The sequence below is a fragment of the Parus major genome, chromosome 8 (assembly GCF_001522545.3).
Source record: "Parus major isolate Abel chromosome 8, Parus_major1.1, whole genome shotgun sequence".
Taxonomy (NCBI): Eukaryota; Metazoa; Chordata; class Aves; order Passeriformes; family Paridae; genus Parus; species Parus major.
In genome coordinates this window covers 19,434,540-19,444,922 of record NC_031777.1, presented here as the reverse complement: position 1 = coordinate 19,444,922, position 10,383 = coordinate 19,434,540, and the positions used below count along the sequence as shown (strand labels likewise).

Here is a 10,383-nt window from a genome sequence, read left to right as displayed (position 1 = left end):
TTCATTAAGTGCCTATTTTCTCAATCTTAACACAGTAAGTTAAGACCACATCTCTGAACACTGTTTCCTTAGGGCTACTGTACTGTTTCTCTCTAACACCTGAAATAAACACTCATGTCACTCGGCTAATGCCCATGTGAACTATTCAGATTAAGCCTCTGGAGGAGTAACTTTACAAAAAGTCACATTTTAAAGTACTCGTGTACAGGCCTTGACATAAAGGCAAGGTAAACTGTAGGAGATTAAATGTATGCAGTCATTTCAAAAAGGAATTTTCCTGCAGCTGAATCTGTTTTCTTCGTACAGTTACCTGCTTCAAGTCACTCTTTGGCCTTATTAAAAAATGGTGATGAGCTGCATGGTGTTTTGAATTAGTATATACCTTAATAGCCACATAAACATTTCATTTCCTTGTTTGTGGGTGCTGTTCAACAGAATTACAGGTTGCTACAATATTTTTGCTCTGAAGCTCTTACTTCAAACTAACAAAGGCAGGGATAGGAGCATAAAAAAGACAAAAACATTGCTATTATTATTCATCAGTTTACATTTATTGAGAAAAACCATACAAAAACCATTATACAATTAATGTGTACCCATATTACATACAATGTCAATGCAAGCTCAAAACCACATTTTTGTAAAGCATTCAATTTACCTCAAGTCCAAGCTGCATCTCCCTAAGACACTGTTCCCATCACAGTTGCCTTTTAAAGCCAATCTTCTGTTTACACACGGGTAGTTTCTGCAGAGAACACTTTTCTCAGGACGAAAAGGCATTTCACATGCACGCAAGAGAAATACTTGTGCATACACAAGAGTTTCATAAGCTATTACTAGGGAAGAGGGACTCCTGTCAATCTTATGCTTTCTGAAAAGCCCAGTCCTCCCTCCCCCCACTTCCAGAGAAAAAGCAAAATGAAAGGCTTTTAGCATGCAATGGGAAACTTAAGAATTACTCTGGAAAAGAACAGGGGAGAAACAGTTTCTACCATCCAATAAAATACCACTAGTAAAAAGATGAAATACTTCAAGATAGGCTGTGCAAGTGAACTGTGATCCTGTCTGCCTGGACAAGTGAAACATGACTTATAATTAAGCTACACTAAAGAATATCTACCTGTATTTTATTCCATGTCCTAATAAAGTATAGGCTGCAGAAAGTGATATGAAAATGCTTTTCCTACTTAGAAACATTATGCTTCCTTTTAAAACCTGTCTTACTCTTTAAATTCATTGTGGGACACTAAGTGGTGAGGGTGGGGTAAACAGGAAACATTTCAAGACACCTTTTGGACAGGTTCACTGCATTTCTTAAGCAAGTCCAGTCATCTTTTTGGCTACTGCGGTAAATCCAACAATCTACTGTTGTCCCAGGAACTCTGAGTTTGAAGACAGAGTTGAAAAAGAAACACTAAGCTCTGCACAAACCAGCATGCCTGTAAGCCCTGCAGTGAGAAAGCTGGAAGCCAAAACACCTCAAATGCTACACACAAGAACATCTCCCCTTTCACACACTAGCAATACCCCAAATACACTGGCTTCTTCTTCTCTATCTCCTTCCACAGGCTAAATTAACCATTTGAAAGACCGTTCAAGATATTTTAGGAGTAACAGCTGAAGGAAAAAGTACGATGTAAAAAGGAAGTGAACAAACAACTCACCCCCACACTAAATCCACAGTATCAAAATCCAAATGGTACACACCTACCCTCTTCTCACGTCAAAAATGAAGTTACATGTTAAACTACAGATGAAATGCTAAGTGGCTTGAGAAACTGAAGCACAACTATTAATTCAGTTCAAAAATTAGCTTGACTGTTTAGAAGAATATAAAGTAAAATAGATGATTTATATTATTAAATCACAGTTTAAAAACTTAACAGATTATGGAACATTTATGGTCAAACAAAGAATACTTTAAAGAATGAAAAGTGATCAAAACAAAAATTATACCCTACATAATTATGTATGGGATACATTTCAAATCTGTTATGCTTTTGCCAATTTTACCTTCTACATGGAGCCCTTCTATGGTCCATGCTCATCGGCTCACCAATGGCATACACTCAAAGGATTCCTCTTTACTGGCAGTAACTATCTCAGGACCTGATTCTATGAGCTATGATTTGGTGCTTGCAGCATCTTCAGCACTGTGTGTGAAAATGAAGGCAGTATTTTTGAATATTTTTCTTTGATGTACAGATAAGCAGGACTTTTGAAAGAGGAGCAGCACAGTTCAGAAACAAAATAATGAACAAAAAAACCAAAGAGATGCTGCTTTATGTTAAGCTAAAAAAACCAACAACAAAAGCTCAGAACAAAAACCTGTACCAGACCATCTGTAAGACATTTAACATTTCATACTATCAAAATATTCAGCAATTCAGTTAAAAGTATCAAGAAACAGGATACACTGACTGCTATAGCGATAAAACATTATTTGCTGTACTGTTAAGATTTAAGTGGTGCTCATGCTTTTTAGGTTAAAACATACTCATCTCAAACTCCAAAATCTCTTTTCCTACCATGTCAAGTATGAATAAGCAAACTAAGTTATCTAAAGATTCCACTAGCACACTATGACTGTAAGACACGTTATCAAGTTCAGTGATAACAACAAGAAGTCATTCTTTACATTTAGGTCTTATGGATTAGGTGGGAATAGTGCCCTATTATAAAAAAAAAAACATTTGTGAAGGCTGTTGACATTTCTAACCAAAGCAAGTCCTGCATATTTTAAAGGTTTTGATTCTTTAATTGCAACATTTATCTATTTGAAGTAAAATAATAAAAATTACTTATTCTGATCAAGTTCAATTACTGCAATCTAATAATCTTTTCTAAAAAAAAATAAAAAGAAAAAAAGAAAAAAATACATATTGACCTAGAAATATAAACAGTTGTTTAAAAACTTAAGATTTTCCACTCAAATGGAACCGTGAGTAACAATGCATTTGGGGAAGCAGCAGATTGCTTTTCAATACACAACCACAAAGATCTCACAGGGACAACATTAATGTACTGAAATATATTAATTTATATACTTCCTTAGGTTGTGCTTACCTGTTGCTTTTTTGCAGCAGAACCTAAGGTGGAAGGTCTGGGAAGGCACTGTGAAGTATAAATAATTGCACTGTTTGCAATTAATAAAGATTTTATACCTTAAATGAATCAAAATCAACAGCCTCCATTTTGTGAATGATAAAGAATCCAGTGAATTTAATTTTGCTCAGTTTAGTACATAATAAATGCACCATTCTGTAAGATTATCTACAAAATACCATGCAAAATACCTGAACTATTAAACTTAATACCCTACACTAAAGATAGCAAATACTGCCCTAGCCTTCTTCAAGCTACAAGCATAATTCCTAATGTTGAAAGGGATAAAAATAATTCCTTCTATTTCTACAGCACAATACATACATTGCTGATTACCTGAAAAAACTACTTCAGTTTTCAAGCCTTAACTTTTACTTCTCTGTGCAGCCACCCTAAAAAAATTTACTCTCAAAGCAACAACATGGTGTTCCAAAAATTAAAGCAATTAACAGTTACAGAATTATTTAAAACATACCTACATCACTACATATCTGCAAACTATCTGGAGAAAAGACAACTCTGTCTAACATGTGGTTCCAAAGACTTCAATGTCATGATATGCATACTTTAAACACTGAATGACAGCTGTCTCAGGAGTTCTAATGAAAAAAACTCTTACTCAGATAAACAGAAACATGATTTTCTTTAGCTATTGCTGAAAGTTTCAGGAATACTTACCCACAAAACTCAGATTATGTGTATGTATATAGATAAGCAAACCTATGTTTCTGAATTAAGAAGCAATGATGATTTCCTAAGATACCAGCACTGTATTCCAACATAATATCACACAAGTACAGCATTTGCATTATGTGGAACATTGACAAAAAGATACTGTTGCAGTTCATCAATTTGTCATTCTGATGTACTTACAGTGCAATGCTCCTTGAAGGAACAATCAAGGATGATACACAGCACAGTCCTCCTCACCCCTATAGAGCTAGTTCTATACTGGCTGGATCAAACCTGCACTTCAACAGACAATGGCAAGACAGACTGTAGTGCATGTAGTCTAATATATGCAAAGAGCCAATAAATATGCAAAGAGCAAACATAGGATTTCAAGAGAATCAGCTTTTTAGTATGAGCATTAGAGCAATAAGAAGTTTCAAGTATATATAAAAAAATAATCAGTTGATTCAAATACTTGAATATTTACAAAAGAGAAGTTATCTGCTCTGCAGGAAGTTCTCAACCACTCCCACCACTCAAACAAAACAGCGTTTTAAGGACAGATGCAATTTCTGTAACTACTATGCATTACCACATTGACTTTTCTATACTGAATTTTGAAGTGGACTACTTTAAACTGAAGGCTTAAGCACATTACACTTTAAGTTTTATAACTAGTCTGAAAAAATCCATAAAATAGTTATGCATGAACAGTTTTGAAGTATTCAATTAAAAACAAAAGTTATCTGTTATAGCAGCTGCACAGGTCTGAAACAGTGGTCATGAATAAAAAGAAATTTCACTGTTAATGCAATGGAAGTATGCCAAAAGATAATCTTCTTAAACACATGCAGTTTTAATCAAGTAGAAAGAAAATTAAGGTATCAAGATTACTGGTTGCTAGGCAGCAAAATACAATGAATGAAAGAGATGCTCCATCTACAGCTATTCTGCAAGAGGGGAAAAACATGCTAATGACAAGTTTTTAAACTCAACAAGGTTTATGGGGGGGGGAAAAAAACCCAACTCAATTTGTGTACAGGTACCTTGATTCAGCGTTGCAAATCAATCCTATGATTAATTCTGCATATACCCACATATCCAACTTACCGACACAGGAGGTTTCATATTATTTATTGTAAAGCACAAAACAGGCATTTTAAAAGTGATAAAGTATACATTGAAAAAGTACATTTAGATCACAAAGCATTGACCACATAATTGCAAATACATTTGCTGGAATGTGTACATCTACACTAATACTAAAAACAAACCATTTTTTCATTTCTACACAGAAATATTACCTCCTATCAGTAGTGATAGATATTTTGTACATTTTCAAAAACACTATTTTTTTAACCAAAATTAAGATCTTCATCAAGGCGTCTGCATCCATACATTTAACAAAGGTTTTTTCCCCCACACAATGAAGCAAATACTGTATTGTCCACTTCTTATTATTGGCCCTGTGCAGAAGAGATACATAAGAGATACACAAAAAGTTAAAGAAAATCCTTTAAATCGAGCTAACTCAGGAGTGAAGCCTTTAAGAAAGAAAAATTGGTTAATGTAAATGGTGGTGGCTTCTTGCATGGTTTTCAAAACCCTGGGAGGAGAAAGTTTTTCTTCTTTTTAAAAAAAAAAAACCAAAAACAATCACCAAACATATGGATAGATACAGAACTCAAGTTATCAGGTAAACAAAGTCATCTACTAAGTATTCTGATAGCTATTTTGCTTGATAAAAAGATGCACACCCCAAAGGAACAAAGCAGGAGACATGCAAAAACATATCTACAACCACTGAGACAGAAGCCAGGCAAAAACCACTTTAGGACTGTACCTGTGGTGCTGGAGGATGCTGTGGCATTCCCTGTGGACTTGTCTGAGCGTAGTACGCTGCCTGCTGCCTGTAGTACTCAGCCCACGCTGCGCTGTAATCTGGCTGGCCGCCCGGAGGAGCCCCAGCAGGGGCAGGAACAGCTTGACCTGCAAGTAATTACAATTACACACCTCTTTTGTCACAATAGAAATGAGAACATTTCAAGATCTCAGTGCCTAACGAACATCACCTAGCAATATTCCTCCAAGGCTTTTGAATAAACTTGTGGCTGCTTTTAACAGTCTAAAAACTCATCTGATTATTTTAATGTAACGATTCCCATGTAAATCAAAATTGAGGAACCGTAAGGACAGTTGTTGCTGCCTTTTGATTCATAATAATAAATCATGTTTAAAGCCTGCTGACCTAAACAACAGTAGCATTTGAATACACACCAAGAGGCAAAACTTTTTGTAATCCACCTAGACTAATTTTATCTTATTTTACAGACAGCATTCATTAGCTCAGCAGATGCTAATTCATACACTTCCCCAATTCTGACATCCATTATTCAATTACAAGGTTACTGCAGGTTACATTTTGCAAGAAGTGCAATAATTTTTGTAAACATTTACTCCACCACAGAATACAGTCTTGAAATTTGCTTCCACGCTTTGTGGAAGTTCCAAATGTCTAGAAACAAGAGCATGTAAAAATGCACTCTTCCAGACAGCTCGGAAATACTGCTCCAATAGAATCAACTGACTAAAATCCCAAACAGTGACAAACTGATACACAAGGACTCTTCAGCATATTAAAAAACAAAGCAGAGCAATCAAAGAAAACTACAGCCAACCTTTCAGCTGTGCTGTTCTCCCACAGGAGATGTGTCGCAGACATTTTTACTTCCCTTTCCCCCCAACTTCAGAAACACCAAACACACCGCTCCTAGTACCACTCATCTTTACAATTTCTGAGAGGTATTTTTGCAGTTACCACTACAAAATGTATGACTCTAAGCAAAGCAACACTCTCTATGCTCTACCTAAATATCTGTCCATGCACACTTGCAGGCACCCAGACAGAAGGGTTTTATAGAGTGCTTCATTTGAAGTTTCCTGAAATTCCAAACCTGAGCTTTCATTACTGTGCTACGACACTTTTGATTTACATTCTTAGTGGGTTATTTTTCAAATTACAAGTTCTACAGAATTAGGATACTACCAAAAAACCACTACATCTGCAAGTTTTTTTAAGATACAAGAAGAGAAACCTCCAAACCCAACAAAAACAAGCCACCACATCACATCATCCTACAGGAAATAAACCCAGGCAAAATGCAACTCTGCACCCTGTACAATTCCATGTGCACCCAACTGTCTATTCTGTTACAAACAGAAAGGGGCAGCTTCCACATGATGAGGGCTGGAAGTTTTCAATTCTACCTGAAAGCACCTCACTTTTTATTTGAATGCAAGTGCACTGAGCAACTTTCTGGGGAACAGAGGAATGTGAGCATCAAAAATTCTAATGAATGTTTTCTACATTACCAGGAAGAAGGCTGGCTTTGGTTGGTTGGGTTTTTTAATACTTTAATAAAGAAAATTCACATGAAGAATCTCAGCTATTCACACTACTCCTACACATGTATATTCTTCTAATCTTCTCAAAAACATGAAGCATGAGCAGAATGTATTTGGCAAAGCACTATCCTGAAAACCATCAAAATAAAACCTTCCATTTTCCAGCTCTCTTTACAGCTTAAGTTTTTCCACTTATACTGTACATAACCTCTGAAAGTTTTTTGATTTATATAGTAAAGGAATTTCCAGAAAATCCTAAATGTCTTCAAATCTTTAGAGCTGTTATCACATTTCTCAACTTGTAATGTACTACCACTTGCAGTTTACATTTCTAATCAATTATTTTAAATAAAACTATCTTTGATACGGTTACAAATTATCCCAGGATATATTCTTCCCACATTCACCGATACTTTGAGATAGTAACTGTATTTACAAATTACTGTCAGCACAACTGAATGTCAAATATAAGGGATTTTTTGTGCATTATGACCCAAAAACCTTTGGACATTCAACTATGTCAAGGCAGCACTGAAATTCAAATAATAAATCAAATAAAGGAAATTTAACATCTACCCAAAGATGTCAAACTGGACTTCTGACATGATGGGCATTTTAGGTGCACCATTTGCCTATGAAGTACTATGAGTACTTATCAGTACAAGTTCTGAACCTACGCTTGGAATTCAGCAGTATAGTGAAAGCTTCCCTTCAGTGTAGAAGCTGCACTAAGCAGCACCCGTTTGTTACATCCAAATTGAAAGTCCAAATTCAATGGGAACATTTATGGGTAATCCTGATCAACTCCATACAAAGGAAATATGAGAAACACTGAACACCTCCCCTTTAAGGAGTGCTGAGAAAGGAAACACTAGCAGAATTTACAGTTCAACATTATCAAGGGTGATTCTAGCAAGAGCTGTTTTGTTTCTTGTTCCTACTACAATGCTGAGGAATCTTTTGCAAACACTTCTGTTTTATTATGGAATCCTTTAACTGTATGTCAAGTCTACAATATAGGGGAATGACTTTAAATGATAAATTTACAAATTCCAATTGTGACATACAGATCATTTACTAATGATCATGACTTCATGTTTAGAGGGAACTGCTAACCATGAGAGACTTTTTAGAGTACTTCCTACTCAAAGCAGTAGTCCCTGAAACAAGGGTCTGAAAAAAGGATATGGACTTTGCCACTGTATTTCTGAGTCAGAAAACAGGCAAAAAAATATTCGAGTCACTGTTCAGTGAAAAATACAGCAAAGCGTTCTCTGGGATTAACAAAGCCATACCACACCAGTAGGAAGACACTTTGAAAACACTATTATTGTTTGGATGGGCATATTCCAGAGTGTTTCAGCATTTTTAGATCACTCATACCTGACTATGTATGAGAAAATCCGGAACACCAATTGCAGTACTATAGGCAACTTGGTTCAGCTTGACACAGGGATTATCAAAGCAGTTTTCCTCTTCAGCAGCAATGATAGAACTGACTGGGCTCAATGAGTGTGAGTTTCAGTTCAACTCTCTCTAACAATGTTTGGTGAAATCTGTGCTGTGAAAAATCTGAGTCATCAAAGAGCAAGTGACTTATAATTCCCATCCTCTGGCACAAGTTAATGGGGACACAAGATTACAGTACTACAGGAAGCACAAATGATACTGGAAAGCCCGGAGAACACAAGAATGTGCTGCTGGGCTGGACAGCCTTCCTGTCCATCAGGCCTTCTACTACTTAACATTGTTAATGAGATGGGGAAAACCAGCACCATTTAGCATTACAGCAACTCCAGCTGAATTCCTCTTCTCTAAGTGGCTTTAAAGAGAAATGGTATCTACCACATCAAGATTCCGCAGCAAGAAGTTCTCATGATTTATAGTCAAGTTATATAGGTCCAGCCATCAAGAGCTCTCCTTCAGGCAAAGAACTCAATTTGAACTAGAAAAAGGAATTAAGGTGAGAACTGCCCTCGTGTTTTTCCTCTTGTTTGACTGTCTTGGCATTTTTTACATTTTGCATTTTAAGAGCAACTATTTTTATCTCTCAATGTATTTTTTTGGCTCACACTCCTCTTTGGAATTGCTCCTCTAAACTCCATCCCAACACCTTTTAACTAGCTATTATTTAATCTGAGTAAGTGCAAGACTAGTGCAACCCAGACTTTGCTTTCCAAGACAGCAAATTAGAAAGATGGCAGAGTGCCTGCCAACAAATTACATTATTCAAAAAATAGTGAAAGCCACCCACGAGTTTGCATTTCAGAATGTGAGCCAAACTAAGAGAGACAGTAAATTGAAAACAGCTGAATGAACTAGGAAGAAAAATGGGAAGGCCTATCATCTTAGAAATCAAATATTTGGAGTTTTAATTTTCTTAGTCTGATACACAGTTCTGGAACTAAATATTCATTATATGTTTTCTGTAGAACTCATCACTTACACTGTGCCAAAATAAAGAATAAAGAGTTATGTCTTGGAAAATAATTAACAATACAGTGGAAGGTTGCTAAGAGGAATTAAGTATTAATTAAGTAATAATTAAGTTATTGTTCTTAAATCTGAATGCTTTTAATATTCCATGGGAAAACTGAGTGCAGCTGGAAGACGGCAGAACAGCCACCAAACCTTCCTATGAAAACAAATACACATCCTGAACCAGAAGCTGCTGTATGTCTAGTCAGAAATACCTGGGAAAACACTGGCAATTCCTAAGTCCACTGGTATTCAGTATTCAGCCCTCCATCACCTACAGTATCCATGCCAGGACACCAGGGACAGAACATGACCATGATTTAACAGGTAATGACACCTTCTGCCAGTGCATAAAAACCACATACTCTCTCCTTATACAAAAAACAATTAAATAATCAAGTTAACAAGCACATTCCTTTATTTTTTATAAAAAAAAAGCTACCAACAACATACAACCTGCAGTTTAAACATAGCTCTAGAGCGCTGCAAAGCAAAAGCTATTTTAAAAAAGGCACAACATAAATGGAAACTAATCATGATGCCTTAGTAACCTGTAACACAGGAAGGAAAGTACAAGAAAAAAAATTACATGTATTCTGAAGAAACTTGGGAAACAACTACCAAACAAGAAAAACAACAGCTTCATAAAGTATATCAAAATGGAACTTCAAAACTTAAGAAATGTACTTTAAAATACTCAGATTGAAACATTTAAAAGATACT

The 10,383-nt window shown here is 35.9% G+C and overlaps 1 protein-coding gene across 18 annotated transcripts in view; it reads right to left on the bottom strand.

Moving 5' to 3' along the window:
• The window catches only part of FUBP1 (far upstream element binding protein 1), a 34,371-nt gene that overhangs the window by 10,532 nt on the left and 13,456 nt on the right, over nt 1–10,383 (bottom strand). For 4 of the 18 annotated variants that reach the window (XM_033516288.1, XM_033516289.1, XM_033516286.1 and 1 more), the window contains 3 exons: nt 5,621–5,766; nt 3,067–3,114; nt 530–745 (listed from right to left, as the gene is read on the bottom strand). In XM_033516288.1, the coding sequence (XP_033372179.1) occupies nt 698–745; nt 3,067–3,114; nt 5,621–5,766 (242 nt within the window). In that variant the 3' untranslated portion in view covers nt 530–697. Of the gene's footprint in view, nt 1–529; nt 2,154–3,066; nt 5,244–5,620; nt 5,767–10,383 lie in introns of those variants that run through there. The other 14 variants (XR_004498441.1, XR_001523068.3, XR_004498442.1 and 11 more) reach the window with 12 other exon arrangements.